This window comes from Theropithecus gelada, chromosome 11, assembly GCF_003255815.1.
Source record: "Theropithecus gelada isolate Dixy chromosome 11, Tgel_1.0, whole genome shotgun sequence".
Lineage (NCBI taxonomy): Eukaryota > Metazoa > Chordata > Mammalia > Primates > Cercopithecidae > Theropithecus > Theropithecus gelada.
Genome location: NC_037679.1, coordinates 13,748,554 through 13,769,643, shown reverse-complemented (window position 1 = coordinate 13,769,643; position 21,090 = coordinate 13,748,554). Strand labels below are relative to the sequence as shown.

The 21,090-nt window shown below is 52.3% G+C and overlaps 2 protein-coding genes across 6 annotated transcripts in view; one reads left to right on the top strand and one right to left on the bottom strand.

The window, feature by feature from the left end:
- Window positions 1–297: 297 nt before the first annotated feature.
- PPP1R1A (protein phosphatase 1 regulatory inhibitor subunit 1A) lies at window positions 298–9,569 on the top strand. Its single transcript, XM_025403038.1, has 7 exons — window positions 298–569; window positions 4,572–4,632; window positions 5,665–5,702; window positions 6,098–6,161; window positions 6,762–6,917; window positions 7,762–7,868; window positions 8,418–9,569. The coding sequence occupies exons 1-7, from the start codon at window positions 486–488 to the stop codon at window positions 8,421–8,423; spliced, it is 516 nt and encodes a 171-aa protein (XP_025258823.1). The 5' UTR covers window positions 298–485; the 3' UTR covers window positions 8,424–9,569.
- Window position 9,570: 1 nt separating this feature from the next.
- Window positions 9,571–21,090, bottom strand: part of PDE1B (phosphodiesterase 1B) — a 29,665-nt gene continuing 18,145 nt past the window's right edge. For 2 of the 5 annotated variants that reach the window (XM_025403033.1, XM_025403034.1), the window contains 13 exons: window positions 19,438–19,620; window positions 19,192–19,258; window positions 18,452–18,568; window positions 16,062–16,202; window positions 15,554–15,654; window positions 15,321–15,446; window positions 15,092–15,193; window positions 13,561–13,681; window positions 13,165–13,246; window positions 12,699–12,807; window positions 12,106–12,236; window positions 11,481–11,601; window positions 9,571–10,966 (listed from right to left, as the gene is read on the bottom strand). In XM_025403033.1, the coding sequence (XP_025258818.1) occupies window positions 11,498–11,601; window positions 12,106–12,236; window positions 12,699–12,807; window positions 13,165–13,246; window positions 13,561–13,681; window positions 15,092–15,193; window positions 15,321–15,446; window positions 15,554–15,654; window positions 16,062–16,202; window positions 18,452–18,568; window positions 19,192–19,258; window positions 19,438–19,620 (1,384 nt within the window). In that variant the 3' untranslated portion in view covers window positions 9,571–10,966; window positions 11,481–11,497. Of the gene's footprint in view, window positions 10,967–11,480; window positions 11,602–12,105; window positions 12,237–12,698; window positions 12,808–13,164; window positions 13,247–13,560; window positions 13,682–15,091; window positions 15,194–15,320; window positions 15,447–15,553; window positions 15,655–16,061; window positions 16,203–18,451; window positions 18,569–19,191; window positions 19,259–19,437; window positions 19,683–21,090 lie in introns of all 5 variants that reach the window. The other 3 variants (XM_025403035.1, XM_025403036.1, XM_025403037.1) reach the window with 3 other exon arrangements.

The window sequence follows — 21,090 nt, the reverse complement described above, 5'->3', positions numbered from 1 at the left end:
GCAATCTTCCTCTCACGTTTGCAGTCTCCTCTCCTGCAGCGCCCCTCTACTTTCCCAGCCCCTACAACCTGCTCCGGCTAGGACAAGTTCTTCCTACCCGCTCCCCACCCCAACGCCCTGCCCAAAACTCCGAGGACACTGAGGTATCTGCCTGAGCTGTCCACTACGACGGCTCCCGGGCCACGCCCGGACTCGCCGGCCCTTGGGGCGGTGACCCCCGCAGTCGCCGGCGCAGCCACGATGGGGTTAAGGTTCCGGGCTGGGGGAGGGGGAGGGGGCCGGGAGGGGCGGGTGCGGAGCCAATCGGCGGCTGCAGAGTCCCCGGAGCCGCGAGCTGGGAGCGGTGTGCTGGGAGCCGGGAGCTGAGCGCGCCGGGCTGGGGCCGGGGCCGGAGCGGAGCGGAGAGGGAGCGCGCCCGCCCCAGCCCCGAGTCCCGCCGCCTTCCCTCCCGCCGCAGCGCGGGCCCAGCGGCCGCCGCCCCAGCCATGGAGCAAGACAACAGCCCCCGAAAAATCCAGTTCACGGTCCCGCTGCTGGAGCCGCACCTTGACCCCGAGGCGGCAGAGCAGGTGCGGAGCAGGGCGGGGCGGCAGGGCACTGCCCAGCCAAGGACGAGGGACCCCTGGACTGGGGGGACCCAGGATCCCTGCCTAGTCCTCCCTTAGCAGTGCGCCCTTTTGAGGACGAACGCTCAGTTTGCGGGGGGCGGGGGGTCTTCTGTCCCCTCCCCCACCGTCGGAGCCACATCTCGAATCTGTGCTTCTTTGAGACTGACCGAAGGAAGAGCGCCTCCACTCGATGCCTGGCCCCGCGAGAGTTGCTCTCTTCCTCCCAGCCCTGGGGGAGGGGGCCTGCTTGAGGACACGACCCCTCCCTCCTTAAACAACCCTGCATCCCCCACCCAGTCAACCCCCACCAGAGTTTCTGAGCTTGGTGGTGGCGCTGAAGGGAATCAGCAGCAATGCGGGAGGGGTCTGGGGAGGGGTCGGTAATGGAGAGGGAGCCTGGAAGGGTGGGAGTTGGAAGAGGAGAAACAGCTTCCGTGTCTCCTCCTAACTGGGGGCCACCTTGCTGGGCTCCGAAAGTGATAACAGGAAGGGACTGAGGACCACTGAGAGGGCTGGGGCTCCGGGGAGAGGGGAGAGGGTTGGTCGAGTTGTAGGCTGAGGCTCCGTTCTTCAGGTCTCCACACATGGTCCTTATTCCCAACTCCTGCCCTTTGGAGTGGGGAGTCCGGGTGGGACAGAGCCAGCGGCACTGGGAGGCCAGAGGTGGAGTCTTTACAGGGGCTGGGGTCCAAGCTGAACAATATGCAAGGGAGAAGCACTGTGACAGCCTTGGCTCAAGGGGTGGGAGTCCAGGGCCCTGGCCCAGCCTCCTAGCCTGGTCTATTTTTAGCTCAGAGCAGCCTGGCAGAGGGGGCAGTGTATGAGAGTGTGTGAGCAAGTGTATGCCTCCGTGAGAGTGAGCGTATGTGTGGAGAGGGTGGCCACCCGTGGTCCTTACTACTGCTCGTTTGCCAAATATTTGCTTATTTGCCTATTGCTCCATCTCTTTGTAATCTCTGTCCATTTGCCTAGACATTCCCATTCCTAAAGAATATCAATTTCCCACAAGGTCAGTTCTCTGTTTCTCCCAACAAGCTGCCAGGCTCTGGCTAGCCACCGCCCCCCACCTCTCTCACACACACACCCAAAAAAACTTTGTGACCTCTTGGGATGAGGTGGAGAGAGTGTTTTTTGTCATTTTTGTTGCTCCAGCTGTTTGGTAGAATAAGGTCTGATGTGAAGGGAAAGGGGCCGGGGTACACACACTCTCCCTACCACTTTGCCTTCCCATTGTGGAGACAGGGTTTGGTACCTGCGTCTCCGTCCACCGCCTCAGAGCTCTAAGGTGGGAGTATGCGAAGGATCTTGAAGCCTCACAAATCTGTAGAGGATGAGGACGGAGAGCCATCAGCATGGGGTGTGTTCACTGGGAGTCAGGGGAAAGGCTGCTATGCCTGGAGGCAGGGCATCAGCCAGGATAGCCTCAGACCCAGGAAAAAGGGCTCAAGAGTCTGGACTGTGGAGGTTGGGGATGCGGTTCCAAGGAGAACTGCCTCCCACTGGCACAGACAGGGCCTGACACCTGTATCTGGTGTTGGAGGAGGCAGGTGTAGTGGGTGGGTAGGGAGGAGGAGGGGGAAGGCCAGCTGGTTCAGGGATCTAGGAGACAAGGGAGGGGCACAAGACAATCCTGAGGAGTCAGAGGGAAAAAGAGAGCCAGGACTTGGGCCTACTTTTGCTAATCTTCAGAATCTGTGTCTCGTAGGCCTGACCTCAGCCCCTCCTGCTGTGTTAGGCAAACAGCTCCAGGCTTGGCAAGGTGCTGCTAACCCAGACCAACACGGGAGGGCAAAAGGAGTTGGAAGCTCTGAGTTATAGAGCACAGAGTGGCAGGGGGTGGAGGGGTGCCCACAGCTTCCAGATCCTTGGCATGACTGCTTTGGAAAGAAATCCGAGGCGAAGGTATCACATGCTCCTGACAGCTAGGATTTGGGATAGGTGTGAGAAAAAGAAAAGAGACCATCTACTTACTTCTCACTAGTTCGGGTGCCTGGGAGGTACCTCAGGAAGCCTGACTTTCCTCCTTTCTGCTGTAAGGATATCACAATTCCCAAGGACTCTGAGTGCTTAGAAACCTTGTCCAAAGGAAAGGAATAGGTTAAGGAAGTGATGTGTCCAAGACCAGACAGCCCTGCTGCCCTCTGTCATACTTGCAGTCTCCTTCTTGGGCTCCCCACTCTGATGTTATCTCAATCCACTGATCGCCACTCCACCCTCTCCCTGTCTCTTCCCCTCTTCTACCACCACCACACCCTGCCGCTCCGGGATGGAAAGAAGTAGAAGAGTCTTCTAGTCGAAGGATGGCCCCCACCCCATACACATGAAACAGATGGTCCCCAGCCCATGTGTATCAGGAATGTCCAGAGACGACTGACAGTTAATGTCTGTGCGACTCATCCATGTGCACGCTTACACACATACACAAAGGACTGGTACGGCAGGGACCTTGAAATGTCACCAAAAACAGATGCCACTGAATTCTCCTGGGAAAATGATGCCCTACCCCCACAGACCCCCATTCTGTGCATCATGTTTCTTCTTTGGAAAGAGTCCCCCCCGCAGGCTTAAACAGCCCATCTTGCCATAGCCAGTACCCCCCACTTTTCTGGCCAGTGGTGATGATTCTAAATAATGGACACGCAAAGATAAGAGTTTGATCATTCGGTGTCCTCACCCTACTCCTCTCAGCCCAGGATAATTTTAGCCCTTTTCCCAGCCCCATTAGCCTTCCCTCCCCACTGCTAACCTAGAGGGTCATCCTCTAACCCCCATCCTTCCACTTGCTTCCAAGCCTCTAAAGCCGCCAGAGAAAGGGGAAAAACTACACCTCCCAGGAGTCCTTGGACTGACTTCAACAACAATCAACTTTATTGGCAGCATGACAAAAGAACAACAGTGGAGGCAAGGGGACTCAGAGGCAAGGCAGTCAGTCAGCTTTATATGTTAATTTCTTAGACTGGGACCTGGAGCCTAGGATAAGATTTTTCAGCTAAACTTTGGGCCCTGACCAGGGTCCTGCCTAGGGCTCCTCCTTGTATTGACATTATATTTACCATGACGAGGATTCCCCCAACCCATTTCTTGACAAATCAGAAAGGCAGTGTATCCAAGGATAGAGAGGACATTAGGGAGTGAGGGGTGCAGGCCAGAGGAGATGCACATTCAGATCCTCCTCTGTGCTGTCCTCCCAGGCTGGGGGTTGCTTGAAAAGGATGCTCTCTCTGGGCACCGTCACACAAAATGTTAACGTCTGCTTGGGGAGTGGGTTAGAAGACTGAGAGAAAGCGCTGTGCCCTCTTAAGTTATTTCTGACCATTGATCCAGGATGGACGGAAGGACAGCAGGCCAGAGATCAATGCATTAGAGCAGATATAGCTTAGATGGAGAGCTGGGGCCAGGACCAGGGGAAGGTGGAGACACAGAACAGGGGAATGGGGGTGTGCAGGGAAGGGAAGGGGTCTTCTGGGTCCTTAGGATTAGCCCTCCCCAGGGGAGGAGGAGGAGCCCAGGGATGTTCACCCTGGGTCAGTCCAGTATAACGTGGCTTTTTTTTTTTTTTCAACTTTTCTTTTAGATCCAGGGGGGTACATGTGCAGGTTTGTTACGTGGTGCTGAGGTCTGGGGTATGATTGACCCAGAGAGTGAACATAGTACCCAATAGGTAGTGTTTCAGCCCTTGCCCTCCTCCCTCCCTGTCTTGTATTCCCCAGTGTCTATTGTTCCTGTCTTTATGTCCATGAGTACTCAATGTTTAGCTCCCACTTATAAGTGAGAAAGTGCAGTATTTGGTTTTCTGTTTCTGCATAAGTTTCCTTAGGCTAATGGCCTCCAGCTGCATTAACATGGCATTTTTTGAGGTGTGTTAAGTAGGCTAGCCTGGATTATGTTACTGAGTGGTTTTGGGTGGGGCTTTGATGCTTCCACGTGTACTTGACCTCTTCGCCATTTCCCACCTTCCCTCAGATTCGGAGGCGCCGCCCCACCCCTGCCACCCTCGTGCTGACCAGTGACCAGTCATCCCCAGGTAAGCCAAGGGATATGTTACTGAAGAGGGTGGGGGCCACTATGGCAACAGGTCCCAGTGAGAAGATGGGTGCTAGATGGAAGAAGAACAGCTCTGAGAAGGTGGGTATGTCCTCAGTCCTGAAGGCAGGAAGGTGGTGGCTGGATTGCAGAATATCCTTTGCTTTTGGAAAGAGGAGCAGTGCTAGGAAGGGGAGGGAGACCACCTGGCTCCTAAGCCCCCCAGGAATTGGGGTGGTCAACTGAGTGCTGGTTGCTGCGGCAACAGCCTTCCAGGTTTCTCCAGCAACTGAGATGCTGCTACCCCCACCCCCAGAGGCAGTGTCAGCTGTGAGGGGGAGGGACCGCCTCCACCAGCTCTTCACAGCCCCCAGAGAGGGAGGGGAAGGTTAGAAGCAGCTCAGGGAGCAGCTGAGATTCTGGTCACCTGCATTCCCCTCAAGGTATGGGGAGAAAACAAGGTCTTACAGAATGGTAGGGAGCTTGACAGGGTTGTGGAAGAGAGGGGGTCAGGCTAAGAAGCTAGGCTGGAGTTCAGGATGCCAGGGTCTCCAGCTTGCCTCCACCTATACCTTCCAGACCCTGCAGAGAATACATTTACTGTTCTCTATCACTGTTCCCTCCTAGGCAGGGCTTAGTTCTGGCTGACCCTGGGGTGGCTTAGTTCTGGCTGACCCTCGGGTGGAATGATTGGAAAGAGAAAGAGACATGATACTTCAGAGGAAGAAAACAAGCAAAAAGACCACAGATCCTGCCTTTGGGGATCTCCAGGTCTGAGGCAGAGATGCAGATGCAGATGGACCACAGAGCCAAGGACAGGACTAGATGCAGGGGGATGGAGGCATCGGAAGCACAGGAGAGGAGCTGAGGGGAGGAGGTGTGGGGCAGCTATGAGGGCCAAGAGCCTGGGGGCAGATGTGAGGGACAGATCAGGAGGAGCACGGCTGCAGAATCCCCTCCCCTGAAAAGTCAGCTCTATGGGGATCCCTGGTTTCCTGTCCTTATCACCCTCTCCTTTTCCTGTTCCCTTCAGAGATAGATGAAGACCGGATCCCCAACCCACATCTCAAGGTGAGCGGGCCCATCCCAGTAAGCCCAGCCCAAACAACCCCCACACTCATTAGGGGATTATTCCTTAAAACCCTGCTGCCCATCTCTAGGATCTTTTTGACTTCCGCTTCCCTGTACCCCTACCCCCCAAATGTGCATGAATGAAGATACACACATGCACCACACACACACTCACACACACTCACAGTCTCCTTGCTCACCATTGTCGAGGTGGTTGGGGAAGCAGGAGTTTTCTTCCCCCACTTTTTGAAGCTCACACCTACCCCAAGCTCCAATCCAAAAGCCTGGCAAAGCAGAGGAGGAAGGCAAGGGGGGCTAGAAGGCATGGGGGACTAGAGGGCAAGGGGGGCTGGAGGGCAAAGGGGGCTGGCACCTATCCTCTGTGCCCTTCACAGTCCACTTTGGCAATGTCTCCACGGCAACGGAAGAAGATGACAAGGATCACACCCACAATGAAAGGTTCGCAAGACCCCTCCCATCCCTTTTTCTCCTCTGTGCCTGAAGCTGGAGAGTAGACCGAATGCCCTTTGGAAGGGAGGTCGTTAAATCTGCCTTTATGATGGTAGAACTGTTGCCAGATGAACTGAGGCTGAAATCCCAGTTTTGCCACTGACTAGCTGGGTGATCTGGGAAAAACTGCTTAACTTACTGAGCCTTGAATACTACCTCATTATGGCAGATAAAATAATATATGTGAACTCATCGGCACAGTGCACAACATGTACAAGGTACTCAAATTTTTCTTGAATCTAAATTGAGCCTTTCCACCTTCCCCCAGGGAAGACCATGTATCCCAGCAAGTGAGGAGTATCCCTTGTTCTTAAAGGCTCTTCTCCTACGCCTCCCTTGTCTGTGAAAAAGAGTACTTTTTATGGTCTAGTTTTCATCCCTCCTTACTGCCAGCTAATGTCCCTTCCTTGTTCAGATCTCAGTGGATGGGAAAGTCAAACACCTAGCAATGTGTGCTGAGCCTTTAGTGGGGCTGTTGAATCTGGGGGCCCACAGGGGAGATGCTAGGCAGTCATATCCAGTGTTCCCTCCCTTTCTGTGTGTCCCCAGAGCTCCAGATGATGGTTGAGCATCACCTGGGGCAACAGGAGCAAGGAGAGGAGCCTGAGGGGGCCGCTGAGAGCACAGGAACCCAGGAGTCCCGCCCACCTGGGATCCCAGACACAGAAGTGGAGTCAAGGCTGGGCACCTCTGGGACAGCAAAAAGTATGTTCAGGCTGCCTAGTAGTAGGCAAAAACCGTCTCAAGGATATGGATCTATTTGCATGTTCGGCATACATTTGAATCTTTACCTTTCCTTACTGAGTGACACCAAGCCCTCCCAACTTGAACTTCAGAGCCCCACTGTGGCTACATGGGGGGACCCACCTTCAGGGGAACAGCAGTCACAGGCCTGAATCCTGGCTCTGCCACTTGCTACTTTACCAGCCGAGAGGCCTTGAACGACTTAACCTCAGAGTATAAAATGATAATGAGGATGCCTGTTGCAGTGGGTTGCGTGTGACTATTAAATGAGACTGGCTCTTGGCACAGCATCTGACACATACAGAGCATGCAATAAGTGGAAGCTGGTAGCAGGGCGCTATGTCCCTTATCCTAGACATATTCCAGAATTCAGAACACCTCCAATTTTGTGAAGATACAGTACATAAGCTGTGTATCACATAGTATTCCCAGCAGAGAACCCTACAATCAAACACATAATATTTCTGCAACCCAGTGAATGGTCTCACTAAGCAGAATAAAGAATAAAAATAGCCTCCTATGAGTTCATGTCGGGTTTAGACACATATTGAGTTTTGTTTTTTCAACTGTTTTTTCAACTGTTTCAAGGGTTTATTCTTTCCAATTCGATTGAAGATTTTGAAAAAGTGAACCTATAGTAGTAATTGTGAAAAAGGAAAACCCTGTTGGTCTTGCCTGATTGCACCCAACTTGGTCCTGGGGCTCTCTCAGGGGCCACTGGGGTACAGATGCAGTGAGGAGAAGCAGTTCCCTCCCTAACACCTTTATGAATGCCACCCCTTCCACCCCTATTTTCCCTCCCCAGAGCCTGCAGAATCCATCCCTAAAACTCAGCAGAGAGGCAGTAAGGAACCCAGCACAAAGGAACCCTCAACCCATATACCACCATTGGATTCCAAGGGAGCCAACTCGGTAAGACCCCAGGGCTGGGCTGCCAGGCTGTAGGAGAGGAGGCTAATACTGTGGACAAAGGCAAGGGGCTAATATTTGGAGTCTAGGAAAAGGAAAACAAAGAACCAGCTTCAGTCCCTGAAAAGTTATTCTTTATGGTAAAAGGACTTGCATCTCCTCTGACAGACAAAGAAATGGATAGCTGCAGCAAGAAGGTTTGAGATTAGACGTTGTGTAGGACTTCTGGCTCCTGGAATGGGTGAGAGCAGTAGGTCATGGATTTTTTGATAAAGGGGATTTGGAACCCGAAGGGCAATCCTCCCCTGCCCAGCTGAGGTGGGCAGTGGCTCTCCCTGCCTGGAGGATGCATTGATTAGGTAACTTCCTGAGCTTTGATTTTACAATCCCCAGCCCCCTGCATAGACTGGACACGGGAAAGACTGCTCTCAGACATCAGAACAAGCTTTCTGAGACATTAGATGTTGACAAATGGGATGGCCAGAAGGGGAAGGGACAAAATGACCCTCTGGCCTCTCAGCTTCTCTTTCTGTCCTCCTTCCCTCATAACAGGTCTGAGAGAGGAGGAGATATCTTGGGATCAAGACTGCAGTTGGGGAATGCATGGACACCGGATTTGTTTCTTACTCCTTCACTTTTGGGGAAAATCTCTTGTTTTTAAAAAGTGATAAATTTGGTGTTAGGTCCTTGGCACTTTCCTTCTTTCCCAACTTGGAGAATCCTTTCTCCCTGCCTTCTTGCCCTGCCTTCTCTGCAGCCCCCACCCGCCTGCCAAGCTGCCTCTGGGAAGGAAGAACAGAGGAGCTAGGCAGAAGCCTCGAGCAGGGAAGAGTTCTTCCCCTAGTCCTGACTTTACTTGCTGTGGGAAGAGAGATGAGGGTCAGATAGGTGGGAGGACTAACTTCCAGGCTGCCAAAAAGGAAGAAAAGCCCCCGGTTCTCTTTTCTTATTGAGGAATGATCTGACCACCTCACAGGCCTGCCCTGCAGCTGGAACACTCGGCGCTCTAAGGCCTGTGCCGTGTCCAGCTGTGACTGTGCGGTGGGCTCCATCTGCTGGACAAAAGGGGAACTGCACCATGGCACTTGGCCCATGGGATAGAGGGTGTGGTGGGTGTACGGATACCTCCTCGCCCGCCCTCCAAGCCTCAGCTGCCTTCCTTTTGGATTCCCAAGCTTCAGGATGTGTTCCCTCTTCCAGCTGTGGGACCGCTGTCCGTTATTCAACCCGTTAGCAACAATGGATAGAGAACACAGTGGCTATTAATGAAGAGGCCCATGCTGGAGACTGGAAGGGTTCCCTTGTCCTAGACACTGAGGACAGATAAGACAAAAACCAAGCATATGAGAAGAAACTGTCTCAGATCTCACGGCCAGGCCTCTCTCCTGCTGCTGTTTTTGATTTTCCTAGGTAGTGGGAGAGAGGAAAGGAGGGAAGGCAAGATTCTTTCCCCCTCCCTGCTGAAGCATGTGGTACAGAGGAAAGAGCAGAGCCTGAGAAGCGTCAGGTCCCACTTCTGCCATGCAGCTACTGTGAGCCCTCGGGGCCTCCTCCTGGGCCTCAGCTTGCCCAGATACATACCTAAATGTGTGTGTATATATATATAAAAGGGAGAACACCTCACCCAGATTTTGTCCCGCTGGAAAGAGCATATGTATGTGAAGATGCTTGGTCAACTTGCACCCAGTGAACACACACAGTCAGGCCTGGTCTCCCTTCTTTATTGTTCTCTGGCTATAGCAGGGGTCTGGGAGACCAAGGGCAGGGGTGAGTCACATGCATCTCTGCCCTACTCGGGGTGGGGTAGGGTGGAAGTATCAGGGTAGCAGGTCTAGGAGACCATGGATATGGATTTTGCATGAACAGGGCCCACTGTACAAATGCATGGTTGGTATTTACAGGAAAGAAGGAGGGCAGTCACCTGGACTTTGGCCTTTCCCGGGGCAAGGTGGGGGCAAGGAGGAGCCTGAGGAGAGGAAGGGGCACCGCGCCTGGCTGGGTTCTCTCCAGAGGACAGGAAGGCAGCAGCCCTGAGCCCCTCCTCCATCTGCCTTTCACCCACCACCCCTCACTTGTCTCAGGGGAGGAGCTTCTTAGTGCCTGCAGCTGGGCCAGTTCGGGGAAGTGGAAAGAAGGGGACAGACCCTCTGTTTTAGCAACGCAGGATTACTGGATTATACCTCACCCTCCCCAGGCACCCTTGACCCTAACCCAGCTGGTGTCGATACATCCTGAAGGTGCTTTGCTGGGGAGATCTCAAAGCACGTTACAGACATTGGTCGGATGGGAGCCTCCCAGCCCCAGGCGAGAGGAAGGAGGCAAAGGGCTCAGGACTCAGCCAGGGCAGGTGACAAGCCCCAGGGTCCCAGACCAGTCCCAAGGAAGGTCCCAGGGAAGGCCTCCCGCAGCCCCTGGTCACAATGGCTCCTTTTTTCCCAGTCACTGTATCAGAAAAGGAGAGAAGGAAGATTGCAGAGGATCAGGCTGGAGATGGGGCTGAAGCAGTGCAATTCTGGGGTGAAGAGGATGTCCTACCCACCCCATTCCCAGGTCCTAGAAAGGTACCATGCCCTGAAGGAACCCACTCCCCTTCCCACACATAGGGCTCTGAAAACCCCCAGATTTCTATCCTATTCCAGCCCTTCCCAGGGGAAGAAAAGGGGGACCCAGACCTGCCAGCTAAGATCTGGGGTGGGGGGCTGAGGGAACCCCCAAAATGTATTGCTTAGAAACTTGGAGGCAAAAAGGATGGGGGAGGTCCCATGGGGCTGGCTTCTCTGACCCTCCCCCAAGGCCCTGGGAAGCCTCCAGAAAGCTCCCCGCTCCCTGGCAGCCACCTGGCCATGAAGAGAATCCAGAGGCTGAGGGATGGGCACAGTGACCATTGGGAGCCTGAAGTTCCCCATTCTTGCTGCCGGGACATTAAAGTACGCCCCAATGGGTGTCAGGTGGGGAGGGGCCCTTTCCCCAACCCCAAATCTCTGGCATTTGGCCTTCGGGTGGGTTGTTTCTTCCACAACCACGCTCCCTTGGAGCAGATGGGGGAGCCAGTCCTGATGGATGGTGCTGATGACATCAAACACTTTGGACTCAACGAAGACCTGGGGAAAGAGGCAGGAACTTCAGTGCCCTGAGCTTGGCCTTCACCTCCAACCTGACCTTCCTTCTCCAAGTCCTGATCCTCACTCAGTCCCGAGTAGACTTGTGCAAAAAATGCCCTTCAGAAGGGTGCCTAGCCAAGGGGGTGAATAGGGGCTGAAGTCGCAGTCATGTTTAGCTGCCCTCACTGAGCCGTGTGCCCTGGCTGGGCTCCTTTTTCCCTAACTCTCCCTAAGGTGCGGTGCAGGTTAGCTGTCACCTGGCATGGGCCCACACTGTTCTGCTGCTTTCTGAGAAACTACCTCCTTTCTTCCCGCAGGGACTGGGAACAGAAGAGGGTGGGAGGATTTCCCTGCTCCACCCACACTTTGGCTCCATTCTATGTCTTCACTCCCTCCATTTTACTGCTCAAAAGAGGGAGAGAGAATGTCACATCTGTTGGAGCCCAGAGACGACCCAACAAAGATGCCACGATAGACACCAGCTCTGCTATGCCCTCCACCACAACAGGCTCACCTGGGCCAGCCCCAGGGCTAGTCCAGATTCCCATTTTGATTGTGTTCATCTTCAGCAGGGGATGGGGGTGCCTCTTCGTCACAGGGGGACAACTCGTCAATGGACATCTGGTTGGTGATGCCTGTAGAGGAGCATAAAGGAGGCTGAGCTTAGGCCAAGAAGCATTCTTCCCCAGAACCCAAGGAGTATGTGGAGAAACAAGGGATTCTCATCCATCAACCTGCCTTTAAGCTGAACTACATTCAACCCATCCCCACTTGGGACAAGCCTCTGTAGCCATGCTACACCACCCTACCACCCCCTCACACAGGAAGAGATTTCCCAGCCAGGGCCACCAAATTAGCCAAATCTGCAGGGGCCCCATTTACAGGGACCACGGTGTGCACACGGACCCTTGGGTTGTGGAATATCTGGCTGTCTCTATCACCTCTATAGCCCCCATTCTTAGAACATCCCAGGTCACTGGGCCAGTCTTTCCTGTGATCTAACTGGTCTGATCAGCTCCATTCCCAACTCAAGGAGTCCGGCGAAGGGTTTCCCCAGGAGCTTAAGAAAAATGGACGTCCTGGTGCTCCATGATCCACCCACACAAGTTCTCACCCCCACCCTCTGCCACGGTGCCCACCACTTGCTGCCCGTTCCTTCCATTTCTGCTTGTTCTCCTGAATGTGCTTGATCCAGGTGGAACGAAAGCTGACCACATCAGGGTTGGGGTCTCCCACTTCCACATCCAGAGAGGGCTGGCGCCACTGAAAGCTAGAAGCAGAGCACCCCAACAGCCCCAAGAGGTAAGACCCAGCCCACTCCAGAACCACCTTAGCCCACTCATGGAAGACCAAGAGAAGGTTCAGGGAACTTTGTCTTCCTCTTTTCCTCTACTAGCTATTCCCCAAGTCCCTGTCCCTCTCCCCCTCATTTCACCCCTCCCTCTCCACATCTTCCCTCCTGGTAGAAGGAAAATTAAAACAAGATTCTCCAGAAGGCAGTAAAGACAGCTAATGGAAGAAACAAAAATATGGTCAAGGGGAGCACAGGCACAGGTCACACCCTTCTGATCCCATCCTTCTGCCCCTGACGGCAGAGGGACTCCCAAGCTCGAAGCAGCCTGCCTCCCCACCACCCCACCACGACTGTGACTCGGTCCTCTCCGTGAGTCCAACTCCCTCCCTACCACCGCCTTCCGGAACCAGGACAGCTGGCTACCCCAGCCACCCTCACCTGGGCTGGTTTTTAGACTTGGAGTCCTCATCCGCCAGGGGCTGAACACTCTTCTCGGCCACATCAGTCAGCACAGAGAATGTGGGCTCCACAATGAAGTCGATGAACCCTGCAGTGGAGGAGCAATGCCATAGAGATGTCTCACTTTTATCTGGAGGGCTAGGCAGAGGATGCAGCTGGCATGGCCAGGACCCCTGGCTCCTTATGAAAGAGGCCGGAGAGGTAACCTGGGGCTGAAAACTTCCCAATGCAGGGCAGGCTTTGGGATGATGTCTTGGTGCCCCAGAGAGCTCCTCCCTGCCATTGCAGCCCCTGGCCTCCTATCCCAGGAGCCCATGCTCTAGCACAGTAGGCTTTCCTCTACAGGAAGAATGGTTTGGGGGATTGAGGACTTGGAGCAATCCTGACCCAGGCAGTATCTTTTCCCCTTCCCAGTCCTCCCCTTCCTGCAGGAGAGGACACTCACCTATCTGAGACTGTGCCACCAGCGTGGAAGTGCGGTCACAGAGAGGAGAAAAGGGCAGGCCCAACTCTGCCTCCTTGTCACCCTAGAGGAGAGAGCAGGGTAGGAAAGCTGGAGAGGATACCTCAGACCTACCAGATCTGGGGTACAGGTGGCAGGTGGCAGGGGTGGGGGGTTGTGTGAAATTTTTGCAATGTTGACCTGGAAATGAAATATATGCAAATGAAATGCAACTATTGTTAGGCTTTTAGGATAATGGGATTTTACCCCAAGGATTTGGTATCAGGTCAGAGACTACAGGTAGCAAAAGGAGGATATGGAGTATAAGTGGGGAACTTAGAGGGCAAAAGGGGAGAGAAGGCCCCCATAGGCACAGGGCAAGCAAAGATGCTACACTACCTGGCGGAAGAATTCCTCCATGAGGGCCTTGGTCCAGCGGCTGTGGACCGACCACTGCTTGGTTGGGTGGCTGATGTCAGCAGCATGGAGCAGTAGCGATAGGGCTTTGGGCTTGTCAATCCTGGTTGGGGCGGGTGGCAAGGGAAGGGAGACTGATCTTTTAGGAAAAGGAAACCTGGACCATTCCCTAATTTCCCATGCACACCCTATCACACAGCTTCTTTTGTGTTGTTGGTTTTTGTTTTTTTTTTTTGAGACAGGGTCTCACTCTGTTGCTCAAGCTAGAGTGCAGTGACACAATTTCAGCTCACTGCAACCTCCGTCACCTGGGTTCAAGTGATTCTCCTACCTCAGCCTCCTGAGTAGCTGGGACTACAGGCGCACATGCCACCACACCCAGCTAATTTTTGTATTTTTTTGGTAGAGACAAGGTTTCACCATGTTGGCCAGGCTGGTCTCAAATTCCTGACCTCAAGCGATCCACCTGCCTCAGCCTCCCAAAGTGCTGAAATTACAGGCATGAGCCACCACGCCTGGCCTCACATAATTTCAAACACCCTCCAAAGCTACACACACACACACACACACACACACACACACCCCACACACAGACACACATACACTTATGTATGTTTAGGTAGCAGCACAGGTTAGTAGCTAAGAGCCCAGGCTCTTAGAATCAAAGGGCCTGGGTTCACATCTATACCTACCACATGTTAGCTGTGTGACACTGTGCAAGTTACTTAAAATTTCCATATTTCATTTTCTTCAACTCTAAAATGGAAATAACAACCCTACGACATATGAAGTAGTTCTGAGAATTAAGTGACAAACAACAAATAAGTATTCAGGAGAGTGTCTAGCACATAATAAGTGCTCAGTAGATATTATTTAGAATAGTAATAATTATTATTATACCCTCAACAATGACCCGCTATGACACTGCATACTCTCCCACACATAAACACCATACACAGAGATTAACACGCACCTTCAGGACACACACAGAGTCCACTCACACACACATTTATACATTCCCACCCACTTTTAAGCAGCATTAGATGCAATTATGGCATTTGTTCTGTGCATTTGTTTAAACCTCATATGACTCTCCCAATAGCCCTAGGAGACTAGGAAATAGGGGCAAGCTGTTGTTGGGGGAGGCATGTCATTTCCACCATTTCAGAGGTAATAAAACTGGGGTCCAGAAGGGTCGAATGAATTTTCCAACATTCCAGAGTAAGCCTGTCCTGGAGCTGCAATGAGAACCCCCATCTTAGATTCCCAGCCCAAAGCACTCTCCAGTGGATCAGCTGCCTAGGGTGTATGTAAATGTAAGGCCACACACACACACACACACACACACACACACACACACACCACTTACACAGAGATGCAGTCGGATACCTGGAGCCAGTGGAGTCTCTACATCCAGGTAAAGACCTGGCACACCAACTACCCTTGTGTATACCCCCCAGTCCACACAGCCCTCCCTCTGGCCTGGCCCCAGCCACACCCCACCAGATGCCACCTCTCCAGCTGTTGCAAGGCTGTCTTCATGGTCTTCACTTGCTGGAAATGGCAGGACATGTCTGTGGCCAACACCATCTCGATGACCAGGGCTCGGAGCTCTCTGAGTGGACATAAAAAGAGAAGCGATCGGCCCCCTCAGTGCTGCTGGGCAGGAGGTCCAGGAAGTGGAAAATGGGGTTTGTGGTAAGGGAGGCTCTTAGGGATGCCAAGTACTGGCTTCTGCTCACACAAACTCATCCTTGGTGAGGTTGATGAAAATGTTCAGCTCATCATCCTGCATCAGTCGGAAGACAGAGCTGATGTGGTGATTCTCCAGCACTGAACGATCATTGTACAGGATGGCACATTCTGACCTACAAAGCCACAGGTCATCATGACCACCCCCTGTAAAAAGGGACTCTGGCAACCTCCCCCACCTCCGCTTGGCCTCTCCTGCCCCTGCCACATCCCCACCCCTCACTTGGTCTGGATGTGGAAGCTGTTGGTAGTGCCCGTGTGCTCATAATCATGGATAGCTGCAGCAAAGACGATGGCCAGGACCTCAATCTCTGACAAGCAGTGCTACAGGAGGAAAGAGAAAGAATAAGAGAGGGCTAATGCCTGCTGGTCACTGCCCAAGAACCTCCACACACAGGCTAGACCACTCATCCCATCCCTTCCATGCTTCCAGGCCAGCTCTTGGTTAATGCAGCCAGGTTTCTCAGCTCTTGGAATGGCCAAGGACCTTCCTCCATCCGAACCTGCAACATTCCCATTGCATCCCAGCACATGTCCCTAGCACTGTCCAAGAAGTTTTAGTCTACCTGGGAATTCTCTAGAATGAGTTTAATCCAGTTCGACTCTGCAAAGGCTTTGGAGTGCCCAAGAAGAACCAAAGAGGAGAAATGGAAATGGGAGTACACTCTACACCTCCCAGTTCTGTAGCCATAGGCCCTGAATCACAGAAGAATCATCTCCAGGGCACTTACCACCATCCCTGTGCGGAGCAAGAAGCAATGGACTGTCTGGGTAACATCAGCTGCATGGATCTGGTTGTGGTAAGGATTCTTGTACTTCCCATAGCCTGTCTCCAAGGCATCCAGGAAACTCATCAAAAACACAGTGGGAATCTGCGGGGGCGGGGGGGGAAAATGGAGGTATATCAAGGATCTGCAGGAATGGTGGTGACTACAGACCAAGATCAACAACCTCAGCTTTCTGTAGAAGGCAGTGTGGCATAGGGAGAGAGCACAGGACCTAGTCAGGTAAACCTGGCTCATATCCTGCCTCTACCACCTGCTGGCTGTGCAACTTGGGAAAGTCACATGCCTCTCTGTGCCTCAGATACTTAATTGCAGAATGAAGATAATACCACCGACCTGGAAATTAATGAGATAAGTACAAGGCATTTAGTAAATGCTCTCTAAAGAATAGCTATAATTATTATTATTTCCCTGGAGATTTCAAAGAAAAGGAAAACTTCCCTCCTACCTTCCAACCACCCGACTCCATCCCCAAATCTAAAACCATGAAGAAGGGCTTGGAAGCAAGGGAATGAAGAAGATGACCTAGAGAGGACTCTTCCAGCCAGATGTGGGTTACCCTCTCCTTTGAGAAACTCTCTGACCACCTACCCTCTACATGCACCAGTACCCCCACCCTCAGTCCCACACACACACACAAAAGCACCATGAGCCAGAGCTCTGTCCAGCTACTCTGAATTCGGTCCCTGTCTCTGTATACACCCTTAGGGTATGTCTGCCTCCTTCAGAAGGCTCAAGGCTCCCAGAGGACAGGACTAGTGATCTGTCCCTGAATCTCTGGAGGCTAGGAAGGGACAAAGGTTCAGGACTCGGGAGGTTTCTGTAGAGATGAGCAATACAGTGACAGAGACACAGAAGCACCACTAGTCAGTCAGACCCTAACATCCCCCACCCGCACCCCTGGAGGGCTGTGCCCCAAATTCAGGAAATTTTAAAGGACTGTTTCCATGACGACTGCCCTTGCTTTTGCGTTGCCATGGTGTCCCTGGAGGGAAGTGAAGAAAAAGGGAGGAGTAGGGGAGGGGCTAGGTGCCCAGGAAGAGAATGTGGAGTTTGAGAAGGGCAGCTGCTACTGGCCCTACCATCAAAGAAAACTAAAACAATAAGCACCGCCTCCTTCCTCTAACTGCCTTGGAGCAAAGCAGACTGGGACTGGGCAAACCCAACCCAAAACAGCTACTCTTGAGGTCCCCCAAACCCAGTACTTTCAGGTAAGGAGGCAGACTTTAGGAGAAGCTAGTGACTGAAGTCTGAGAGCCAGTTTGGAGAAACATGAGCTGGGAAAAGTCTTAGGAAAAAGACAGCCCTGCTATTCTCTGTCCTGGAGAGGGCAGGAGTGGAAAGAAGAGAGTAAAATTGCAGAACAGGCTTCCAGAAGGCACTTAAGAAAATTTCAACTGAGCATCTCAGGAAAGTTTTGGAAACTCCCTAGGGAGTTGTAAAAGGCGGAGTCAAGGGTGGAGGAAGGGCTCACATGCACAAATAATTTGTTCTAGTGAAGTGGAGGCAGAGGACGGATGGAATGACCTCCCAAAGATGGCCTGGGAGGGGACTCTCCACCTGGACTCCTTTGACCGCCCCTCTATGGCCCTTCAGATCATCCATGTTTCCCTTCACCGTAAACACCTGCTGCTCCCCAAAGTGCTGACCCAATATCCCCATTATGGCTCCTCAACCTCCCTCACCCTCTACTTCCAAATGTGGTTTTTCCAGTGAAAGTGTTTTCTTTTTTCTCCTGGCACTTTTTCCCTCCCAAAAGATGCTCCCTTCTGGTACAGGATCTAGGAAGGACTTTACTCTCATATAATTCTTCCCATCCAGACAAGCTGAAGAGCAAATGAAGTTCATACATCGTCCCCCCGTCATACAACCCCACCCCAGCCTATCAAGAGCTGACCTTCTCCATAAAATTCCTTGCACAGAGACCAGAACTGGGGGACAGGGGAGGGAGTGGTCAGTTTTATCCAGGAAACGCATGGATTCCAGTCCCAAAGGGCACTGGCTGACAGCATCTGAACTCCAGGCCTCCAGTGTCCACACTGCAAGTCAGCCTAGGGAGGACAAGCTGGGGGTAAAAAGCAAAGCGAGAGGGAGCAGAATCCCAGGCTAGATGGTTGCAGACCTAGAATCTCCCCCTAGAAAGCAATTAATGAAGTCTGGAACTAAGACTGCGGCAAGTGACAGAAAAGGTAGACTGGGCGTGGGCGTGGGGAGACTTCCCTGCTGTTGAGACTGAGTGAGGGGATCTATGGAATCTGTTTGTTGGGAGGCTTTTAGAACAGGCATGAGGGGAGTGGAGAATCCTGCCTGCAGGTACAGGTAGGATGCTGCCCAACCTTGAAGCGGCTGATGAGGTTATGCCGAGTCAGCAATTCAAAAACAATGGTCCTCAGGGCATGGTCATCTGCTGCCCGGTTCAAGGAAAAGACATCAAAGCACCAGAGATCCAGGTTCTGTGGAGAAACCATAGATTATGTTGCTTTCCAGCAGCAGCAAGGGTTGAAGTTAGACTTCAAGAAGGACTTCCCATGAGTACAAAGTCTTGATAAATAGGAAAGCAAAGAGATGGTGAAGTGTGCCTCTTTCTTCCCATATATCCCTCAGTATGGGAGAGACAGGAAGTCAGGAGTTTGCTCCTAGAGTGGGCAAAAGCTGTTTTGACGAATGTGAGAACAACAGTTAAAAGGGAAGGCAGGCCAGGCGCGGTGGCTCATGCCTGTAATCCCAGCACTTTGGGAGGCCAAGGTGGGCAGATCACTTGAGGTCAAGAGACCAGGCTGGCCAACATGGTGAAACCCCATCTCTACTAAAACTACAAAAATTAGCTGGGCGTGGTGGTGGGCACTTGTAATCCCAGCTACTCAGGAGGCTGAGGCAGGAGAATCGCTTGCAGGGAGGCGGAGGTTGCAGTGAGCCAAGATCACGCCACTGCACTCCAGCCTGGGTGACAAGAGTGAGACTCCATCTCAAAAAAAAAAAAAGGCAGGCAGAAATCATGCCATAAACAGGGTCTAGAAGTCCCAATGGCTATTCCATCCCCCAACCTTCTCCTCTTTCCCAAAAACCCAGAGATCACCTTGAAACAGTTGAGGACCGCAGTAGAATAAGTGGGGCCCACAGAGGTGTATGTTCTCCGGAACATCCTAAGAGAGAACAATGAGAAGAAGCCCACATATGAAGGTCTGGGAGTGGAGGTCTGGCCAGCTGGGGATATGGAGATGAGCCATGGGATCATATGGCTGGTGGTCATGGAAGACCAGGGTGGCTGGGAAAGAGGGACACAGCTAAAGGCAGAGGGAGGCTGAGTGTGGGCGAGCCTCACCGTTCCACGAAGATCCCAGCCTGCACAGCGTGCACAATGCTTCGGAACTTGGGCTTCTCCTCTGCTCGGCGGCCTTTGGCCCGGGCCTGCTGGGTGAAGGTGGAGGCCAGCCAGTCCCGCACCTCCGAAGGCACGGCATCTGACCGCAGCTCCTGCAGCTCGTCCTCCGTGTCCAAGATTTGCCTGAGACCCCAGAAGGGGAGTCACAGAGGAAAGACAGCAGGTGCTTCCACAGCCCAGAGACCCTATACCCAGTCATACCCCACATTTAGTAACTCTCATGCCAGCTTTCTCTCTGTCTTCAACCCTGTTTCCTTTCTTTTTCTATATCTTTTTATTTCTCTAACATCTCCGATAATGAAACAGGTCTCTGTGTGAGGCAGTGAGCATCCCAACTATGAAAGCATTTAAGCAGGAAATGGAATGCATCTTTCAGGGATGCTATAGAGCAGCACCATCCAATAGAAATAAAATGCAATAGAAATAAAATGCCGCATATATGAAATTTTAAATTGTCTAGTAGGCCACATTAAAAAGGGAAAGAGAAACAGATGAAATTTACTTTAATGATAAATTTTATTTTATTTATTTATTTATTTATTTATTTATTTATTTATTTTTGAGACATAGTCTCACTCTGTTGCCCAGGCCAGAGTGCAGTGGCACGATTCTCCTGCCTCAGCCTCCTGAGTAGCTGGGATTACAGGTGCCTACCACCACACCAAGCTGGTCTTGAACTCCTGACCTCAGTTGATCCACCCGCCTCGGCCTCCCAAAGTGCTGGGATTATAGGCGTGAGCCACCGTGCCCAGCAATAAATTTTATTTTACCTAGTACCTCCAAAATATCATTTCAACATGAAACCAATAGTGTGTGTGTGTGTGTGTGTGTGTGTGTGTGTGTATGTGTGTATTTTTAGACAGGGTCTCACTTTATTGCCCAGGCTGGAGTGCAGTGGTGTGATCACAGCTCACTGCAATCTCAACCTTCCCAGATTCAGGTGATCCTCCCCCCTCGGCCTCCCAAGGAGCTGGGACTCAGGTGCACACCACCATGCCCAGCTAATTCTTTAATTTTTTGTAGAGACAGGGTTTCATCATGTTGCCCAGGCTGGTCTCGAACTCCTGGGCTCAAGCAATCAGCCTGCCTCAGCCTCCCAAAGTGCTGGGATTACAGGCATGAGCCACCACACCCAGCCTTATAAAATAAATTAATGAGACACCAGCTGGGTGTGGTGGCTCACGCCTGTAATCCCAGCACTTTGGGAGGCCAAAGCGGGCAGATCACCTGAGGTCGGGAGTTCGAGACCAGCCTGACCAACATGGAGAAACCCCACCTCTACTAAAAATAGAAAAATTAGCAGGGTGTAGTGGTGCACGCCTGTAATCCCAGCTACTCTGGAGACTGAGGCAGGAGAATTGCTTGAACCCTGGAGGCGGAGGTTGCAGTGAGCCAAGATCGCGCCACTGCACTCCAGCCTGGGCAACAAGAGCAAACTCCATCTCAAAACAAAAACAAAAATAAAACAAAAAACATATATATATATGAATAATATATCTTACATTCTTTTTTCTAAGTCTTTGAAATCCATCACATATTTTACATACACATCTCAGTTCCTACTTGCCACATTTCAGGTGCTGGATAGCCACC

Bases quoted from the DNA above. Each gene is read 5' to 3' on its own strand.
- PPP1R1A (XM_025403038.1), top strand. From the start codon at position 486: ATGGAGCAAGACAACAGCCCCCGAAAAATCCAGTTCACGGTCCCGCTG. The intron at 570-4,571 runs GTGCGGAGCAGG...ACCTTCCCTCAG, and splicing joins ACCCCGAGGCGGCAGAGCAG to ATTCGGAGGCGCCGCCCCAC. The intron at 6,918-7,761 runs GTATGTTCAGGC...TTCCCTCCCCAG, and splicing joins CACCTCTGGGACAGCAAAAA to AGCCTGCAGAATCCATCCCT.